At 35.7% G+C, this 22,056-nt stretch overlaps 1 protein-coding gene across 3 annotated transcripts in view; it reads right to left on the minus strand.

The window, feature by feature from the left end:
- Positions 1-11,342, minus strand: part of LOC111998161 (peroxidase 3) — a 17,965-nt gene extending 6,623 nt beyond the window's left edge. The window contains exons 1-2 of one of the 3 annotated variants that reach the window (XM_065768940.1): positions 11,065-11,342; positions 5,757-5,948 (exon numbers count right to left, since the gene is read on the minus strand). In XM_065768940.1, coding sequence (XP_065625012.1) covers positions 5,757-5,948; positions 11,065-11,274 — 402 coding nt within the window. In that variant the 5' untranslated portion in view covers positions 11,275-11,342. Of the gene's footprint in view, positions 1-5,756; positions 5,949-6,107; positions 6,425-6,574; positions 7,015-11,064 lie in introns of those variants that run through there. The other 2 variants (XM_065768939.1, XM_024030263.2) reach the window with 2 other exon arrangements.
- Between the last annotated feature and the right edge of the window lie 10,714 nt (positions 11,343-22,056).

Genomic DNA, 22,056 nt, shown 5'->3' on the forward strand with positions numbered 1-22,056 from the left:
GGTATCCCGGAGCCCCTGCATCTGCTCCTCTCTTTGTTCCAGCTCCGCCTGGCCGAGAAGGGAGTTGTCGGTGGCCTGGAAACATGATGGCCCTCCCCCTTCTCTGCCTTTTGTGTCAAGCTCTCCCATTCTCTTTATACCAATAAAGGGACGGCTTGACACTTCCCACCGGCTAGCTTTTTTAGGGCGGCTCCACCTAGGCCTCCGATTGTAGAAATAGCTGGTAGGACTAGCTTGTAAATTTGTTTGTGAAACACACCTGCCTGAGCCTCTGATTGTAATCTGTACTCTTTCTATTTATGAAATAATAATATCAAGATTTCTCTTTTCGCTGTCAAATCTTCTATTTTTTTTTTCTTTCAACCTACTGTAAAACGACTACTTAGAACACTCGCCTGGTGCGCCAGCCAGCACCCTAATCCTTCCCACAGACGGCGCCAATTGTAGGGACTCAATTTGGATTGACCCTGAGTATGAGTGGGTTTTCAGCCCAATCAAGCCCAAACAATAAATTTATAGAGAGTGGGTTAAAGGTTTAGTCGCCGGCCGTCGTTCATCAAGCATGAACTCTCTTTTATAAAAGAAAAAACTTAGAATTTATTTACAACTGGGGGGACGCTCCTCGGCCCGTGGCCGAGGAGACCCTTATCTTCTCTCTTTTTTTCCCCCCTCCTTCTTTACTTTACTTGCTTTTCTTATATAGTCTTCATCTTCCTATCTCCTTATTCCATCTGTTGATCATCCATTTGCCTCTCTTCTGGCCGTCCGTCCCATCAGAGGCCTTATCAGTACTCAAGTGGTTCACTCTGACCAACGTTACCCTGCTAAGGGGTTATCTCCCCATTAATGCGGCCAGGGGGGTTGGGTGAATGCATTAAATGCGAGGGTGACAGCTTACTTTGGGGTTGGTCTTTCCCAAAAATCATCCTTGTCAGGCCGAGGATGAGGAGGTCCTCGGCGTAGATTGGGAAAAGAGGCTTTCCCCAATTGAGCCTTGAATAATCAGTATTCCTCGGCGTGGGCCTTGGGCCTGCTACACGATGGGCCGAGGCTATCCGGCCCACGGGCCCCACAATATTAATAACAAAATAAATATATTTCATAGTATTGAAATATAGAAAACAAAAGATTTTTTTTTTCACAAGTATATATCTTCTTCTTTTTTTACAGAAAATGCCTAGAAGGATGTGTAATTATTCAATCATATGAAGATCATTATTGTAAACACTAAGGATATCAAGTATATATCTTGTGTAATTTTTTTTCACAAGTATATATCACAATTGATTACAAGTATATGTTTCAAAAATAATAAATCTAATAGTTTTTTTCACAAAATCTTTTACAATCACTTTAGTAGCAAGTTGTAAATGATAAACAATAAAATGATTGAATGATTGGTCCAAATAAGATTAATATCAACTTTACAACTCAACAGTTGTAAAAAAAATTTGTCAACTTTTATGATATTTATTGTAAAAAAAAATTGTGTAAATAAGATAACATTATTTATCTTTGAATTGGGCGGAGAGAGGTAAACCGTTAAAGCAGTGAAAGCGTGTCAAAGCAGAAAACTATGAGGTTGAAGTGGGACCCATTAAACTTTAATGTAGTTGTAAAAAGACGAAAATATATTTTGTACTTATATGAACATATGGTTGCCCTGATATATGTAGGATTGTAGGACATTCTGGCCTTTTGCCCTTAATTTTAAAAAAATTTAGCAATATGCCCCTGTTTTGAAACTATATAAGTTCATGCCCCTGTTTCGATACTCGATTACCATAAAATCGAGTTTCAATGCAAAACTCGATTGGTTTAAAATCGAGTTATGCCCGATCAAACTCAAAAAAAAAAAAAAAAAAAAAAAAAAAAAAAAAAAAAAAAAAAAAAAAAAAAATTTGCATAGAACTCGAGCTCTAGAAACTCGAGTTTCATGTAAATTTTTATAAGATACAAAGTTCAAGGGTCCTATAGTGGCGTTTTTTAATCCCTATAGTGGCGTTTTTAAGCCCTATGGTGGCTTTTTTCTGGGAAAATTTTTGTATAAGTCTGAATACCAGGTTCAGTGGCCCTATAGCGGCGTTTTTTAATACCTATAGTAGCGTTTTTCTGGAAATTTTTTTTATAACTCTGAACACTAGGTTCAGTGGCCCTATAACGGTGTTTTTTAATACCTATAGTAGCGTTTTTCTGAAAAAAAATTTTTATAAGTCTGAAAACCAGGTTCAGTGGCCCTATAGCGGCGTTTTTTAATACCTATAATAGCGTTTTTCTGGAAATTTTTTTTTATAAGTCTGAATACCACGTTCAGTAGCCCTATAGCGACGTTTTTTTATACCTATAGTGGCGTTTTTAAGCCCTATAGTGGCATTTTGGAACTCGATTTCCATTTAATCGAGTTTCATGCAATTTTTTTTTTTTTTTTTTTTTTTTAAAGTTTGATCGGGCATAACTCGATTTTAAACCAATCAAGTACTTTAAGTAACTCGATTTTAAGATCATCGAGTATCGAAACAGGGGCACGAACCTATATAGTTTCAAAACAAGGGCATATTGCTAAATTTTTTTAAAATTAAGGGCAAAAGGCCAGAATGTCCTAAGATTGTAAGGTGGCAAAATCGACCCTCAATGCACTTTCGGTTTGGCATGTAGTATTAAGCAAAAAAAAAAACATGGTTGCCTAACATTTATTTGGGGATTTCCCCCTCGCCACCCATTAGATTTTTTATATATGGTTGCGTGACATATACCAAAGCAAATTGTTTATTTCTCTTTAGATTTTGTGTGTGTGTATATATATATATATAGGCGAAATTATACTGTTGGTCTTTCAAGTTTATTAAGTATGCGTAATTACCCCTCGCCACCCATTAGATTTTTTATATATGGTTGCGTGACATATACCAAAGCAAATTGTTTATTTCTCTTTAGATTTTGTGTGTGCGTGTGTGTATATATATATATATAGGCGAAATTACACTGTTGGTCTTTCAAGTTTATTAAGTATGCGTAATTAGTCTCTAAAATTTTCAAAATGAGCAATATTAATGATCTATATTTTTTTAAATGACGTGACATTTCTTTTTATTAAAAAATTACAAAAGTGAATTTACATGTTAAAAATAAAAAACTGAATTGTTCCAATTCAAGTAGGGCTGTCCACGGATCGGTCCGGGTCGGGTTTGTGCCCAACCCGGAACCGACCCGTTGGAATCGGGTGGGAAAAAAATACACCCACCGCCAACCTGCCGGAGTAAACGGATCGGTCGGTTCAGACCATCAACGGGTGGCGGGCGGGTCGGTCGGAGTCCTAGATCATAGAAGACGACGAGAAAACTGTGAAAAAACATAGATCCGATGAAGAAACACAGATTCCGGCGAAAAATTTCCAGAATCCGGCGATAATTTTCCAGATTCCGGCGATATTTCCCTTAGATCTGGTGAGATTTCACCAGATCCAGCGAAAATCTCATCAAATACGGCAAGATTTTCGCCGGATCTGGTGAAATCTCACCGGATCTAAGGGAAATATCGCCGGAATCTAAGAGTTTTCGCCGGATTCTGGAAAATTATCGCCGGATTCTGGAAATTTTTCGCCGGGATCTGGAAACATTCGGTCGGTTCGGGTTTTTCAGGTTTTAGGGGAGGAAAACCGAAACTGACCCGCTGAAATCGGTTTCTGGTGGTGAAGATCCGCCGCCGACCCGCCGAAGCAGTCGGGTCGGCCGGATTCGGGTCGGTTCCGGTTGGTTTTTCGGATGGGTCGAGTTACCGAATCAATCTGGACAGCCCTAAATTCAAGTAACTTCAATGGAAACAAATAGGAAATTGGATTAGGAGGTGACTTACAAGGACACGGAAGAGGCGTTTGGAAGCAGAGGAGATGGAGTTGAAGGCATTGAAGTTGCAGAATTTGTAGAGACAAGTGGGATCGTAAAAGGCTCTTACAAAAAATATACAATTACCCTCCCAAAAAAAATCAACAGACCCAGAATCAAAATTAATTAACTGTACATAGAATCCCATCTAGAAATGTCCTCTAATTTCATAACTGGAGCCTTGCTTTTACTTAGATATTTCTTGATTAGAAAGTTATAAAAAAAAAAAAAAAAAATCATCACATTGCCATGGTAAAGGAAATAAATTAAGAGAAGAAAAAGTGAAAAAAGAGAAACCTGATTGAATTGAAGAACATCGGACTTGAAGCGAAGTCGATCCCCTTTATCACAACAAATATTGAGAGGAACAGCAGGAATGGTGGGCCAGTAGGAATGAGAATGTCTCTGTTGTTAAACTCATATCCACCACTACCAACCTTTGAGTCCTTTTGGCAAACTTCAGCCTAAAATCACTCATTAAATTGAACCCTTTACCACAGACAGAGCAGACCTTATAGCATAAGTTGGTGTGGTTTATGGGTAACACTGTGCACACTAGTGTTGTTGGTTTCTCACCTTCCATTGCTTCTTTTAGCTAATCGCATTTGCCATGGTTATAGATTTTTTTTTACTTGTAAATTTATTTTTGTAATTAAAAAAAATGTCACATCATTTAAATAAAAAAATGATAGGTCATTATTCTCTTAGAGCACTCACAGTAGTGGTGCTATATTGCTATATAGCAATATTTTAGCTCCTCAAACACTAAAACCAAGCTGCAGCAGTGGAGCTAAATCTATTTTTTTTAGCTCCATTGCTACAGCGCACATCTATAAATAGATGTGCACTGTTCATGAGAGCTAAAAATAATAATAATTTTTTAGTGGGCTGTGGCTGGTTTCGTCGGCATCAGTGGGTGGCTCGCGTGGGTTTCGTGGTGGTGGGTGTGGGTGTTGCCACCGATCAACCTTAGACCCACGCCGTCGATCGGAGTGCTTGCTCGTGAATATTGGGTACCTGACTTGGAGATTTGGGTTTTTTTTTTTTTTTTTGCCTGCTGTGGACTACTGCCGGTGGTGGTGGTGGTGGTGTTGGTGGTGGTTGTGGGTGTGGTTGATGGTAGAGGTGGTTGTGGCTGTGGATGTTTTTTTGGTAGTGGAATACATTATTTTATTGTAGTGATTATATTATTTTATTGTGATGTTTATATTATTTTATTGTGTTGAAAGCTGAAATAGATCCACTGCTATAGCATGTATGTAGGTAAAATAGATAAAGTAACTTTTGGTGGAGCTAAAAAGCTAAATTTTTAGCTCCACTGCTGTGGATGCAGCCATGTAAGCAATACTATTAACGGAAGTTAATAGAGTGATTAATATTGCTCATTTTGAAAACTTGAGGGACCAATTGTGCTTACTTGAAATCTGAGGGACCAATTGTGCACACAAGGTAAACTTGAGGAACTAATAATGTAGTTTCGCCTATATATATATATATATATATTGACAAAATTTAGTTACAGTACTTTAGATGTTGTTCCTTAGATTTCTCTTTTAGGATTCAGCCATATGGCTATTTAACACTTAAATACTGTATCTAAGTCTTGACCTATATATATTTATATATATATATATATTAAAAATAAAAAATATGAGTTTTTAGGCTCTGGCCACCCTTGGCTCTCCGGTTGGTTAAAGACACAATTTTTTTTTTCTAAAAATTTTATAATTGTGGAGTTGGTCAACTGAGAGTAGTACACAGTAGAAATAGCTGAGTTGATCATGGTTGATCAACTCAGAAATTATAAAATTTTTAGTGAAAAAGTCATGTATATATGCAGGATAGAGCTAGAATAAAATTGTTTTGAGTTCTCACCGTGGCGACAATAGAATCTCTTGCAACCAAAGCAATGATATCTGCACAAGAAACTATGCCAGGACATTCAGCTTCAACTAGGCTCTTCACTCTGTCAATGAAGTCAAAACCTCTGATTGTCAAATTTGGATCAGCATCCTTTTCCGCTTGGTTATTTGAGGTTGAGTTCAGAAGCAAAGATGCATCACACCCCTGAATAAGAGGCAAAAACATGAACTTCTATGTTAGTAACTACAACCAAAAGAGGCAATATCTTTACATTCATACATAGTAAAACACTCGTGAAGAATAAGCTAAGAAAAGCAGTGTCGAAAAAAGTTCATGTGAGAAGATAAAAGAGTTGACACAAACCCTGACAAAGCAGTCATGGAATTGCATTCTTATGAGGGCAGCTGCCAATGATGGAACATTGTGGATGTGCTGGTTAACAAAGTCTTCAATAATCTTCTCAGCTTTTGGGCAGTTCTTAGAGTAAAAACCCAACTGCAGTTGAGCTTGTGTTGAGCCTAGAAATCCTAAAAGAACTAAGATTGCTATCCCAAAACAACTTATCCCCCCCATTTTCAAGTCTGAGTTACTAAATTTGGAAACGATGTATGTCAAAAGAACTTCTTTAGTGGAGAGGAAGCAAAAATGTACTTATAATTTGGAAACCATAAGGTGTGGGGGGTGGGGGTGAGGGGGGGATGGGGATGGGGGGATGATTTATAACCTTTAGCTGCAGGCCCANATATATAGTAAAACACTCATGAAGAATAAGCTAAGAAAAGCAGTGTGGAAAAAAGTTCATGTGAGAAGATAAAAGAGTTGACACAAACCCTGACAAAGCAGTCATGGAAGTGCATTCTTATGAGGGCAGCTGCCAATGATGGAGCATTGTGGATGTGCCGGTTAACAAAGTCTTGAATAATCTTCTCAGCTTTTGGGCAGTTCTTAGAGTAAAAACCCAACTGCAGTTGAGCTTGTGTTGAGCCTAGAAATCCTAAAAGAACTAAGATTGCTATCCCAAAACATCTTATCCCCCCCATTTTCAAGTCTGAGTTACTATATATATTTGGAAACGATGTATGTCAATTGTCAAAAGAACTTCTTTAGAGGAGAGGAAGCAAAGATGTACTTAGAATTTGGAGCCATAAGGTGTTAAGGGGGAGATTTATAATCTTTAGCTACAGGGCACGGGCCCACAGCCTATAATAAGAAGCAAGTTGAACATAGTCGATTCACCTAGCTAAACAACATGTGGCTCTGGGTAAAACTTTATCATACTTTATATACAATTGGCTATTAAATAATATGATTTGTTAGGGCTGCCCCCTTATACGACAAGAATAGTAAGTCCCTAAGTTAGGGCCTTTAAGGCATGTATTGATTGAATATATTTTTTTTAAACAGTAACATGTAAAATTAGAATCATTGTTGCTTTATGTATAGTTTATAACATGAATTGGAGTGTGGTATAATAGGACAACTTATCCGAAAAAAAAAAAAATAATATATATATATAATATATATTATATAGAGACAATTTTTTAACAATTTTAACGGTGGCTAGCATAAGAACATGGTTTGGTAGATAAAGCAAATTAATATATAGCTCTAAGGACTAAAATTTATATACACAATGACAAAAAAGAGAGGAAAAAAAAAGTACTCACCCGCTCCTACAGCTGATGGGCTGTCTACTTTCCTAACCTATTAATTATTATATTGGGTAGGTTAAAAAAAAATATATATATTGGTACCTTCTGCCACCCACTGGCATGCCGACATAGAATAGACAATAAGAAATTAAAATGTGTGACACATAGCGAATAAGAGAGATGGTACGTTTATAACAATTTATAATATTTTTACAATAAATTATAGGTGGTTAGTTGTTATTGGTTCAAATTTGAAACTAACATTATGATTAATTTTTTGCTTCAACAATAACAACCAGTAATAACCTACTATTAAGGATTTTTGTAAAAATATTGTAAACATATCATTTCTCAACGAATAAAGTGTGTTAATTACGAATTGGTCCTTGGCATGTTTTTTTTTTTTTAGGTAAACGCTAATGAATGACCTTAAGATATCGGTTAATAATCTATTTAAAAAAAATTTTTATGGAAAAAGAAAAAAATACAATTAATGTTTTGACAATTTTTTTTTTCCTTTATTATAAAAATAGTGTCAAAATTTTTCTAAAATGAATTATTAACCAATGCCCTAAGACACTCGTCAACATGATTTTTTTTTATTTGAATGGAATGAATTCTTATTACATGAGCACGCCACCTATAAAATCAGAAAGAAGAAAGGGATTTTGGAAGGAACCAAGCAATGCTAAAGGGGTAAAAGTTACAATTTCACAAATATATCCTTAGGAGAGTCAAGGAATTTCGTTGAGGAATCCAAAATAAAAGCATTGGACAAGAACAATTCTATGTTGAAATAACAAGGAAGGGTGGGTCTACAGTCCTTTATTAAAAGAACAATTCTGTGTTGAAAAACCAAGGAAAATGAAAAGAGAAAGGAGGGGGGGGTTCTACAGTCCTTTATTTCTCTGTTTACGTAACGGAAAAATACTTTTACGATCCATCTACTGTCCATTCGATTTAAAAAACAACTTCAATGGATGTGATAAGGTTTGGATTATGAAACTTTTGAATAATTATTAAAAACAACCCAAAAAAAAAAAAATAAAAATAAAATAAAAAAAAAAAAAAAAAACACTGGAAGAGTTAACAGCCGCCCGCCTAGGCCCATCTCCTTGAGAAAAAAAAAGTCTCTTCACTAATTAAGAATTTAAGACACATTCTTTACTTTGTTTTTTAATATATTATAAATAATTTGTATCTCTAACATTTTTCTTATTGAAATATAAAAACTGTAAATTTTTTTTTCTTTTTTATAAAACGTTTCTTAAAATAATTTCTAAACCAATACTTTTAGGGTATCTGTTAACATTTTTCTTATTTAATTACTTTTCTTTATGTGATTGTGATGCATAAATCACTAAGATTTAAGTATCCGAGCATAGCTCATTCAACCTAGGAGCTAAACTGTGAGTTATAATTAGCTCATTTGAATAAAGTCATTGATAGTTGAATAAGAGATTTGGGTTTAATTCTTACTTACACCAAAAATACTAAAAATTAATTAGTATCTTGATATAATGATAAAGAACTATCATTAAAAATAAATATTATAGATTAAAACTATCTTAAAAAAAAACCTAGGAGCTAAAATTTTACTGTGTACTTTCATTGCAGTCGGTCAAATCGACCAGTTGGGACTCTCCAAAATGGACCTCCCTGTCCAAAACATAACATAGAAACTAGTAAAAATGGTCCATTTCCTTAGTCATAAAAAGAAAGATTATGGTTTTATTTTTTAAAAATACCGTCAATTCTTTTTCAAAACGGCACTTTTATTTCTTCGGATTTGTGGAAGAATGGCACCCTCAAGTTTTGTATAAATGCAACAACTAAGTTCATATTCTCTTCAATTGTGATTTTACTAACAATATATTCCATTTTTATGAAAGATTCTTATTCAAATTATGGACGAAGTAACTCTTCACCTTTAATATTTGTGGATGAATGACAGTCATTAAGGCATATATAAATTACTATGATTTTTTTAAAATATATTTTTTCAATGGAAACTTAAATGTTACATTTATGCAGACCTCAAGAGGAAAGTGTCATCTCATGAAGCATTTAAAGGGTGTTATCTTGTAAAATCTCAAGGGTGTAATTACCCTATTAGTTTTTCCAAAGACAATGGTAGAGCCATGATTTCAGTTTAAGGAAACCAGGATTGAAACTAAAATTAATTTAAAAAATATTAATCAATATTAATAAAAAAATAAAAAATTATATATTAATGTAATTTTTAGGTTTTTTCATAATCATAATTGATTACAAATATATATTTCATAGTATCAAAATATAGAAAACAAAAGAATTTTTTTTCACATGTATATATCTTTATTTTTTTTATTTTTTTAATTACAGAAAAGCCCCTAAGGATATATTATTATTCAATCATATGAAGATCATTATTGTAAACACTAAGGATATCAAAAATATATCTTGTGAATTTTTTTTTCACAAGTATATATCACAATTGACTACAAGTATATGTTTCAAAAATAATAAATCTAATAGTTTTTTCACAAAATTTTTTACAATCACTTTAGTAGCAAGTTGTAAATGATAAACAATAAAATGATTGGCCCAAATAAGATTAATATCAACTTAACAACTCAATAGTTGTAAATTTTTTTTTGGTCAACTTTTATGAAATATGTTGTAAAAAAATTTGTGTAGATAAAATAACATTATTTATCTTTGAATTGGGAGGAGAGAGGTTAGCCGTTAAAGCAGTGAGAGCGTGTCAAAGCACAAAACTATGAGGGTGAAGTGGGACTCATCAAACTTTAATGTAGTTGTAAAAAGACGGAAATATATTTTGTACTTATATGAACATATGGTTGCTCTGATATATGTAAGGTGGCAAAATCGACACCCGCTGCATTTTTGGTTCTAGCGTGTAGTATTAAGTCAAAAAAAAAAAAGTGGTTGCTTGACATTTATTTGGGGAGGTCCCCCTCGCCACCCTTTAGATTTTTTATATATGGTTGCGTGACATATATCAGAGCAAAACGTACAGAATTTGAAGAAGGAATCTAAAAAATAGCATTTAATTACTGTAATTAAATTTTATCATATATATATATATATTAAAAATAAAAAATATAAGTTTTTGGGCTCTCGCCCCCCTTGGCTCTCCCGTTGGCCAAAGACACAATTTTTTTTTTTTTCTATAAATTTTGTAATTGTGGAGTTCACAGTAGACATAGCTGAGTTGATCATGGTTGATCAACTCAGAAATTATAAAATTTGTAGTGAAAAAGTTATGTATATAGGCAGGATAGAGCTAGAATAAAATTGTTTTGAGTTCTCACCGTGGCCACAATAGAATCTCTTGCAACCAAAGCAATGATATCTGCACAAGAAACTATGCCAGGACATTCAGCTTCAACTAGGCTCTTCACTCTGTCAATGAAGTCAAAACCTCTGACTGTCAGATTTGGAGTAGCAGCCTTTTCCGCTTGGTTATTTGAGGTTGAGTTCAGAAGCAAAGATGCATCACACCCCTGAATAAGAGGCAAAAACATGAACTTCTCTGTTAGTAACTACAACCAAAAGAGGCAATATCTTTACATTCATATATAGTAAAACACTCATGAAGAATAAGCTAAGAAAAGCAGTGTGGAAAAAAGTTCATGTGAGAAGATAAAAGAGTTGACACAAACCCTGACAAAGCAGTCATGGAAGTGCATTCTTATGAGGGCAGCTGCCAATGATGGAGCATTGTGGATGTGCTGGTTAACAAAGTCTTGAATAATCTTCTCAGCTTTTGGGCAGTTCTTAGAGTAAAAACCCAACTGCAGTTGAGCTTGTGTTGAGCCTAGAAATCCTAAAAGAACTAAGATTGCTATCCCAAAACATCTTATCCCCCCCATTTTCAAGTCTGAGTTACTATATATATTTGGAAACGATGTATGTCAATTGTCAAAAGAACTTCTTTAGAGGAGAGNTTATACTGGAAGAATTTAAGAGATGGGTTTGGAAGTAGAGAGGGAGGAAGTAGAGGAAATAGAGGGAAGGGAGTAGTGGGGAGGAGAGTAGAGGAGAATGATTCACCTCCACCTTGTTTGGATGTTTTTAAAATTAGTAAGGGGGAAGGGAGTAATTAGCCATTCCCCTTGTGTAATTTTGTTAATATAATAAGGGTAAATTATGTAATTTACTTGGTCAATAGTTTATGTACTCTACTCGCCCTCCAAATTTCTCCAATTTGGGGGAATTAAAAATGGGGGGCTAGAGGAAGTCTAAACCCCTCCAAACTCCTCCAAACCCCTCTCCCTCCTTCTTTAAAAAACTTTCAAACAAGGTAATTAGATTACTCTCCCTTCCTCTACTCTACTCTACTCCCGCTCTTTTTTTAAACATCCAAACAGGCCATAAGTTAGGGCCTTAAGGCATGTATTGATTGAATATATTTTTTCTAAACGGTAACATGTAAAATTAGAAATCATTGGTTGCTTTAGGTATAGTTTATAACATGAATTTGAATGTGTATAATAGGGACAATTTTTTTAACAATTTTTACTAGTGGCTAGCATAAGAACATGGATTTGGTAGATAAAGCAAATTAATATATAGCTCTAAGGACTAAAATTTATGTACACAGACAAAAAAGTGGAAAATAATAAAAATGTACTCACCCGCTCCTACAACTGACGAGCTGTCTACTTTCCTAACCTATTATATTTTTTTGATGAACTCCTAACCTATTATATTTGGTACCTTCTGCCACCCATATGGTATGCTGACATAGAATAGATAATTAAGAAATTAAAAAGTGTGACACAAAGAATAAAGTGTGTTAATTAAGACTTGGTCTTTGGCATGTTTTTTTTTTTAAGGGAATGAATTCTTATTACATGAGCACGCCTCTACTATAAAATCAGAAAGAAGAAAGGCATTTTAGAAGGAACCAAGCAATGCTAAAGGAGGTAAAAGTTACAATTTCTACAAAATATATCCTATAATTTGTTAGGAGCATCAAGGAATATTTCGAGGAATCCAAAATTTAAAGCATTTGGACAAGAACAATTCTATGTTGAAATAACAAGGGAAGGGTGGGTTACAGTCCTTTATTAAAAGAATAATTCTATGTTGAAAAACCAAGGGAAAGTGAGAGGGGGGGTCTACAGTCCTTTACTCCTCTGATTACGTAACGGAAAAATACTTGTACGATCCATCTACTGTCCATTCGATTTAAAAACAACTTCAATGGATGTGATAAGGTGTTTTTTTTTTTTTTTTACAGATTAGAATTACTACTTTAGCTTAATCTAAGTGTATATATGAGTGAAGCTCCCTCCTGGAGATTTGAACTCCAGTTCTTGCCTCCCCCCCCCCCCAACCCCACTAGCCTTTATACTTGTGAAGTAACCAATAGACCAAGGATGTGTGGTGGTGATGTGATAAGATTTGGATTATGAAACTTTTGAATAGTTATTAAAAACTACCACCAAAAAAAAAAAAAAAACACTAGAAGAGTTAACAGCTGCCTGCCTAGGCCCATCTCCTTGAGAAAAAAACAGTCTCTTCTACTTTTGTTTTGTACAAGACTTTTACTTATTTCGTCTTCAATTACTTGTGATCATTGTGTCCAAACTAAGTATAGTGTCTGGACTTGAAAAAGTTCATGTGCAAGTAACTGGAGTTGCAGTTAGCTAAGCACAAAGTAGTCTGGCAATAACTATTCACTAAAGGTGCCTATAAGATGTTAGGAAGTCAGTAAGATGCAAAATTGCCCTTACCCTGGATAACACCTAAACAAAGGACCGGATGGTAGAGGTCTCATTGAGTATACTGTTGTAAAAGAGCTACACACAAAAATGATAAGAATTAGTAATTTTATCTGATGTTCATAATCAGAGATCACCAAAGACACATATGGATAGGACCTTTCAATCCATCACTGTTAGAAGCCATGACATGACTGCACTTAGTCTTCACTTTCTCTAGGACTTCACTTCTTGCCCAGTGGCTGAATGGCCTCCCCTTTTATTTCTTCATCTTTTCCTTCTTTTCTTCCTTTCACACTCTTGACATAAAATCACAATAAATGCAACTCACTTGCCTTGACTTTGCTTTAGCAACTTTCTTTTTCCTTCAGCTATCCCTTTGGCCAAATAGCCTTAATGCATCAACCACTTTCTTTTCATCTTTTTCTCCTCAGCGTGTCCAACACACCTAAGTCATTGCCCAAGAAGAAATAGGCTAACTTTTGTGGCTTGTCCAACCACCTCTTTAATGAGGTTTTATCAAGTGGGTTGGAACCATAGTGCTATGATGCACACAACATGGTGGACACAACGATCACAAGCAGTTGAAGATGGATGTCAAATGAACCTAACGTAACATCTCATTACTTGTGTGTGGTGAGCATAGATCTTTGGGGTTTTGCTTAAAGCCTATATTATCACTAATTTATTCATGTCATTAAAAGCACATTCACATGATATTCTACTCAATCATGAGGCTTAAGTTCATGAATTTTTGGCCTTACATGAAATTATGTCACATGGTGGAAAATATTGCATAAAGGATTAATGGTCAACAAATCACCAATTAAAAAACAAAAGATGTCAATAAGACAAATGCTTAATGAGTTTGATATTGTCGAAAAATCTCTATGCAGTTCCATGAAAGATGATCGTCAAATGAACTTAACACTACATCTCTTCACTTGTGTGTGCTGAGCATTGATCTCTAGGGTTTGGCTAAACGCATATACTATCACTAATTTAATCATGTCATTAAGAGCACATACACATGACTTGAGATTGTACTCAATAATGAGCCTTAAGTTCCAAAAACAATTTCCTCAACATGAATTTTTGGCCCTACATGAAAATTATGTCACACGGTGGAAAATATTGCATTATAGATTAATGGTCAACAAGTCACCCGATAAAAACAAAAATTCAATAACTCAAATTCTAGATGATTATGATTTTTTTTTTTTTTGATACCTATATGATTATGATATTGATGGAAAATATCTACATTATTACGTGAAAGATGGTTCTGAAATGAACCTAATACTACGGGTCCGTTTGAGAATAGTTTATTTAGTTGAAACTGAAATTTTTTTGCTGAAAATGTAGGGGAAAAAAAAAAGCTAAAAGCTAGTTGAATAGTACAATAGGACCTATGAATAGTACCAACTATACAATGAGACTCATAAATAGTATATAAAAAAAAAAAAAAAAGCTACAAAATTAAATAAATGTCTTCCCAAACGGACTGTACATCTCATCACCTGAGTGGTTAGCTTCCTTGAGGGTTTGGCTTAAAATAATATAAAACCACTAGTCAACAAGTCAAGGTCTTGATTAAAATAATATAATAATAAGAAAAATGAGAAAGGTTTTGAAGAATCACTATATATATTACTAGTTGCTAACCCATGTGATGCACAAGAATGCTACCAATTTTTTTAATTAAAAATAAATAAAAATCAAGATGAACCTCCAAATGATGTGACATTAGAATTGTAAATAATAACAAATATACATTTTTCTAGATTTAAAAAAATGACACAAATAGCTCAGTTATTTGCTCGTGTGACAGTGTTGCACCACTCCCAAATGACACATACACCACAGAATCATTTGGTTGCTTGTTTAGCCAATCAAACAGCAAGCCATTCTTGGATGAGTTACCTAATTGTGTTACTATTGGACCAACTGGGTATACTGGTCTTTTTAATACATAACCAAATAGTTTATCATCTCTCAAAGCCGCAATTGTTTTAGGCTGAAGCTCTTCCCAACAGTTTTTTATTTGCACATATTGGGCAAATGTCCCAATACCATGTCTTTTTGCTATGGCTTTTTTTATTTTTCAATTTTATTTATTTCATGTCTTCCACTAAATATTCAATGTATTCATTATTTTTTTTTTTTTTTTAAGATGAAGTAAAATTACATCCTCAAATAACTAAATATAAGAGTTTAATTCCTCTCTGTTTCAATTTAAAACCAAATTGTGCATCAAAGCAAAAAAATTTCCTTTGTTCCAATATGCCTTTAGTTCCAAAATCACAAATCCATTAAAACCAAATTGTGCATAGAAAATCTTAGAGATTGAAAGACAACTTTATAGTGTTTTTTGTATCTTCTTTCTTTGTTGCTTTGTAGTAGTCCTTGAATATGCCCTTTTGTTTTCCTAAAGTACAAATGTTGGTGTGAGTTGCACATTGTTCTGAACATCAAGTTTTTGAAATTTTGTACAATCACCATCTTCTTCAGTTAATAAGTTGTTGCTACATTCATTTGAAGTATCATTGATGTAAGCCTGGCAATAGAACAGGTTGAGGAATGTATGACAACATATACATCTTAAATATCATATTTGTAATTTTGCTAACTTAAAGAATACGTATTTCTGTCATTTTATCAAGATGAATTGCTTTGTCAACTTCTTCAAAGAAGTCAAAAAGTTTCTTAACAGTGTAGAATTCCCATCCATACTTGAGATTATAGTCATTTAGTTGTATTTGGGAAAAAAAAATGTTTTCCTTTTAGATTTTCTATTTGCACAGGAAGAATGACTTCATCGGGCTCCTAACAAAAGTGACATTTTTCAAATTGTACACTCAAGTAAAGTTTAGTAAATATTAAATACTAATTTTATCTTCCACATTCTCACCTCTAAAGATTTGTTCAAAAGGTCTTTTGGTGATATGTTGAGTAATTTTTTTGCTTTTGAATCAAATAAAATGAATGTGGCCATTCTTGAGCTATCTTCAACCTTTAATTGAATTATGTACCTGATAAAAGAAATGGCATATATAATGTTAATATCATATTAGTTATTTTGTATTTTAATATAAAAAGTAAACATTTTCATTTTGTGCTCCTTGGGATTGGGAAGCATGCCGTTTTGTTGCAATTGTCGCACCATAAAAATTTATCTCTTGACTTTACCTTTTTACGACATACTTCGCAAGAGATAAAGTATCAACCATAATTATCTATGTCAATGTTTATAATCTTTCCTTGAGAGGTAAAGATAGTTTCCTAGAAATTGAATTTAATATCAATCAATTCATACTTTTATAGTTAAATTTTGTAAAAGGAGGTCTATGGTACATAAAGCAATGTTAGTGAAACAATGTTATTGTTGAAGGTATTTTTTTTCTTACCTCATTATCAGAGTCCCACATAATTTTTGTTATTTCACTTATGGTTATTCTGTTGATGTTCATCTCTTCTTGAATTGCCACTTGTGGTTTGAATTGCTTTGGCATTTGTAATATTGGTTGGTTATTTTCCACCAGCCTGTTATATTACATAAAGATATTAGACATAGTATTGTAGAGACTGTAAATATATTAAAAATGTGAATCCAAAACAAAGCACTTACTAATCTTTGAATTCAGCAGTCTTAGGAATGTCCAAATCAATATAAACTCTTGTTCTATTTGTTGACAATAAGTTATACTCTCTTGCAATGCACAGATTCATTAGAAAAAAAGGTACATTGAAGTTTCAATGGAATCAGCACTATAATAGAGAGAGGTCTAGATCAAAGGGCATAGTATCTTGTAGACATGTACAATACAGAGGTAAATAATCCAACTTTGCTATGCTAGATGTAGATGCTAAAGATAAGGACATTGAGTAAAGGTTTGTCACATTTTGAAAACCAAAGGACCTCAAAAGCCATGCTCTTGAAATGGATTAAAAAAAAAAAAAAGAACCTCTCCTAACAAAGAAAAAAGTAAAGGGAGGGAATGAATCCCCCAACACCAAGTGATGAATATCTTTTTAATTCTTATACATTGAAATGATTTTTCTCAGCTCAATAATTTAGACACATAATTATCTTGCTTCATCACAGGTACACTAACTGGTACAAAAAGCTTAATTTTAGACACAACAGCCAAAACTGAAGAAGAATCCATAAAAGCTTAAAGGAAAAAAAAAAAAAAAAAAGAATTGCAAAGTTGTCTTTACAAAAGATTGATACTGAAATCGAGATCAAAGTGATTCAACTTCCTACTTTGAATTATCCTGGTTTCATTGTTGGCAGCATATGCAATTAGGTACCAATCATTTGAAGTTGCCTTGAATTCCGAAATTGCTTCTTTTGAAGGTTTTGAGGCTAAACTAGAACATATTTGGCCTACTCAGAGGTGCTTTGCCATGAACTCTTATTTTGTTATTTCTTTGCTAATATTAATCAATTACTAATGGCAACTTTAGTAGGGTATTATTATTATTATTATTTTATTATTGTTAAATTTTAATATTAGAAGGCCTAGAGTTCTAGGGGAAGCAGGGCATAAATACAATTCATACTTCCTTCTTCTCAAACAAAGTGTCTTCTCTTTTAGGTACACATAATTTTCTTTTTTCTAGGGTCCTATACTTAAGGCTACTGATGTGAATGCTTTCTCATGTTTAAGCTTAAGTGAGAGAGAGGGGGGCATTTTCTAGGATCTTTGCACATAATGTCATTTTTATATTTTTACTGGTTTTTTGGGTAGCTAGGTTTCTTTGCATTTTACTTTAATTGCTAATCTCTAACTTGTAAAGAATGAAAATCTGCTGCATAGGGTGTTTATAATAGGAGTATTTTTGAAGTGTCCATTATGCCTTTAGAAAAATACTACCCAATTACTCAGACACCTTAACATTTGCAATCAATGAGGTCTGGTTAATTAATTACTTATATGAATGCTCTACAACCAAGCACGTCTATCTGTTTGCTTATGTGTATTCATGCATGCACGTTTACTTCTAGTGTGCATCTGTGCATGTATGGTGCAGGGTAGAGATTCCCATGATAATCTAATGTGATGCTTTCCATATTGTTTTGTCTTGTTAAGACCTAAGATCTTTACAACTTTAAAATCCCTTTCTGCATGTTTCAGGTTGGGAAATTATGTACTGGTGACTCTGTAGATATGTCCCCACATAATGAATCATCAATCACTGCAAATGATGCTACAGTTAAAGACATGGAGGGAATCTTTTAATTTTTGCCTATTCATGAATTATCTTTATGGTAAAAATTAAATTGAGTGAAGCATCCATGCTAACCCATACAAAGTTTGATGTTCATCATCTCTTCCTCAATAGAATTATGTTCTAGGCCCCATATTAGCTCCCACTCCAAAATTTTCAAATTCACAAATAATAATAAAAATTTCCAACCAAATTCAAAATTATAAAATCTACAGGGCATTCAATAATCAAATAGAAAATAACAAACTAAATATGAGTTTCCAGCCAGTTATACAACTTCTTAATTGGATGCTTACATAATAATTCAGTCAAAATACTTTGTATTTCAAACAATTGAATGATTTCTTATGTGGTTCAGAAGATGGTTATAAAGAGAAATAGAAAAGAGAAATGAACTTAACTTTAAAAGTCTTGACAGTCAAACATGTAGCTATTATGATAAAAGGGCCTAGATTTTCAGTAAAGAAGCTCTCCTCAACTTGATTTGCAACTAATCCCCAAAGTGTAAGCTTTATTTCATTTCCTCTGTTCAAATTTTCCAATGTTACAGTGTAAGTTCATATAATATAAGTGCATGCATTGGCTTATCAAAAATTAAAAAAAATAAAAATAAAAAGTGAATGTATTGAAAATAATTTAAAAAAAGAAAAGAAAAAAAAGGCATACTCTATAGTCATGACATTTATGTTTCTCATCAAGACATTTGATCCTTTGATGAAAGTGAAAAGGGAAAAATGTACGGCTATGATACCTAGTGTGACGGGACGGGCTGATTATGGTTTGCGGGCTGAAAGGTAGACGAGCCTGTTATAAGCAAGGCCTGTTGAGGACGGATCCGGAGTGGACGGATAAGAGAGGAACGGACTGATTGGCCATGGGCCTGCGGACCTCTTGATGGGAATACTTGTGGCCCATTCTCAGAAAGCCTTAAACAGAATCCTAGTGTAAAGTCGATTCTAGAGATTACGTACATTGGTGAAGATCTTCCCTATAAGGAAAAGACTTGTCCACCACGATTTGGACTCTTAAAGATGATTTCTACAAGGAAAGGACTTCGACTCCAAGTAAAAGAGTGCAACTTTCGACTACTATAAAAGCCCCAATACCCTCACAAATCAAGGTACGCGTAATTAACCCTCTCTAGCACTCTGGAGTTGTAAAAGGTTTTAACCTGACCTTCGAAGGGCATTTGGCCGACACCACACCGGTGCTCTCAGTAGGTTCTTTTTCTCTTCCTTATTGCGCAGGTGATTTTTGGAGCGTGTGAGGGACGTGTAATTCATTGGTGATTTTTCAACATCATCAGTTGGCACCGTCTGTGGGAAGGCGAAGACTTGAAGTGATCAGACGTTGCTTGCCCCTGAGATAGAAGGATTGCATGGTGCTCACTCACTCGATGGCAACCACCAACGACATCCAGGAGAGGAACCACCCACAACCGCACTTGAGAGACAGGTTCGAACTCTCACTGCGGCCATGGAGCGCCTCACCAAACAAAATCACGACCTAGAAGAACAGTTGCGTCAGAAGAACACAACACCCAACAACTAGAGGGAGGATCAAGAAGGTACCAGCGCCATGCAAAGAGATCGAGAAGGGCCTGAAGGGAGCAACGCCCCAAGCAGGCCAGAACGACAAAACGCGAGCCTCCCATCCCTCATGGACATGACTCCTCCGCCTATTTTCACAGAGATGCAAGCGATGAAGGAACAAATAGAGGTCATGATGAACACCCTTAAGGGACGAGTGTCCAGCGATCTTGACGACCTAGTGAACCGGACCGACTCTCCATTCGCCGCCCCCGTCAATTCCTTTCCCCTACTGCATAAGTTTTGGATGCCACAGATAAAGAGTTACGATGGAGTCAAAGATCCCCTACATCACCTGGAGACATTCAAGACCTTGATGCACCTACAAGGGGTGCCAGACGAAATCATGTGTAGGGCCTTCCTCACAACACTGAAGGGTCCCGCAAGAATATGGTTCAGTCGGCTGACGCCGAACTCCATCAGCACTTTCAAAGAGTTGAGCACTCAGTTCACCTCACACTTTATAGGGGGACACAGGTATAAGAAATCCATGACATGCTTAATGAGCATTAGGCAAAGAGAGGACGACACGTTAAGATCCTACATAACTCGCTTCAATAAGGAAGCGCTTTCGATTGATGAAGCTGATGACAAAATACTGGTAGCAGCCTTCACAAACGGGTTGCGAAAGGGCAAGTTTTTGTTCTCACTATACAAAAATGACCCCAAGACCATGTCAGAGGTACTCTACAAGGCCACTAAGTACATGAACGTAGAAGACGCGCTACTAGCCCGGGAGGAAAAATCCAGGAAGAGAGAGCGGCAGGCAAACGTACGGCAGGATCAAGGGCAAAAGAGACCAAGGACAGGAGACAGAAGGGACGAAAGGCACCCAAAACCCTCGGGAGGGAGGTTCACGAGCTTCACACCACTGAACGCCCCAATAGACCAAGTTTTGATGCAAATCAAAGACAAGGGGGCGCTGACGTTCCCAAGGAAACTGAAAAGCGACCCAAGCAAACGATCTCGAGAGAAGTACTGTCGTTTCCACCAAGATCACGGTCATGACACGGCCAATTGCTATGACTTGAAGCAACAGATTGAGGCCCTCATTAGACAAGGAAATTTGCAAAAATTCATCAACAAAGAGAGAGCGGATCCCAATCACCAAGAGCAGGCCTCCCGACGGGATAATGAGCGTCCTAGACCCCCCATCGGAGACATAAGGATGATTGTGGGAGGAACCGCGACTACTGGTTCCTCCAAAAAAGCTCGAAAGACGTACCTCAGGATGGTCCAGAACATCCAGCTAACAGGCTTTGCGCCTAATACAGCACGGAAGGAAAACCCTATAATTGGATTCTCTGAGGAAGACGCAAGGAGACTCCACCATCCACACGATGACGCGCTAGTTGTCAGTGTACGTGTTGGGGACTATAATGTTCACCGAGTATTAATCGACAACGGCAGCTCGGCAAACATTTTATACTATCCAGCATTTCAGCAAATAGGGATCGATAAAGCGCGATTGATACCAACAAGTGCTCTACTTGTCGGTTTTGGAGGAACAAAGGTATTCCCAATAGGCTCAATCACACTCTCAGTAATGGTTGGCGATTATCCACAAGAACTCACTAGGGATGTAACATTCCTTGTGGTGAACTGCTCGTCTGCTTACAATGGTATTCTCGGACAACCCACACTTAACTCGTGGAAAGCAGCAACATTGACGTACCGCCTAATGATCAAGTTCCCTACGGACCATGGGATTAGGGAGTTGCGAGGAAACCAGGTGGCTGCCCAGGAATGCTACATTGCCATGCTAGAAATGGAGGATCACCATCAGACAATGTGCATAGAAGAACAGCAAACTGTCGCGGAACCAGTTGAAGAGCTGAAGGAGATAATACTCGATGAATCAAAACCTGAGCGAACTACTAGGATAGGGATATTGGCCAGCCAGCCAGCACGTCAGGCCCTCGCAGCATTCCTCAAGAGGAACCAAGATGTATTCGCATGGACCCACAAGGACATGCCCAAGATCGATCCCTCTGTCATGGTACACAAGCTCAACGTGAACCCTGCATCCCTACCCGTCCGGCAGAAAAAGCGAGTGTTCGCTCAGGAACGAGACCGAGCTATAGCGGAAGAGGTCAGAAAA

This window comes from Quercus suber, unplaced genomic scaffold (assembly GCF_002906115.3).
Source record: "Quercus suber isolate HL8 unplaced genomic scaffold, Cork oak 2.0 scaffold_1025, whole genome shotgun sequence".
In the NCBI taxonomy this organism is placed as follows: domain Eukaryota; kingdom Viridiplantae; phylum Streptophyta; class Magnoliopsida; order Fagales; family Fagaceae; genus Quercus; species Quercus suber.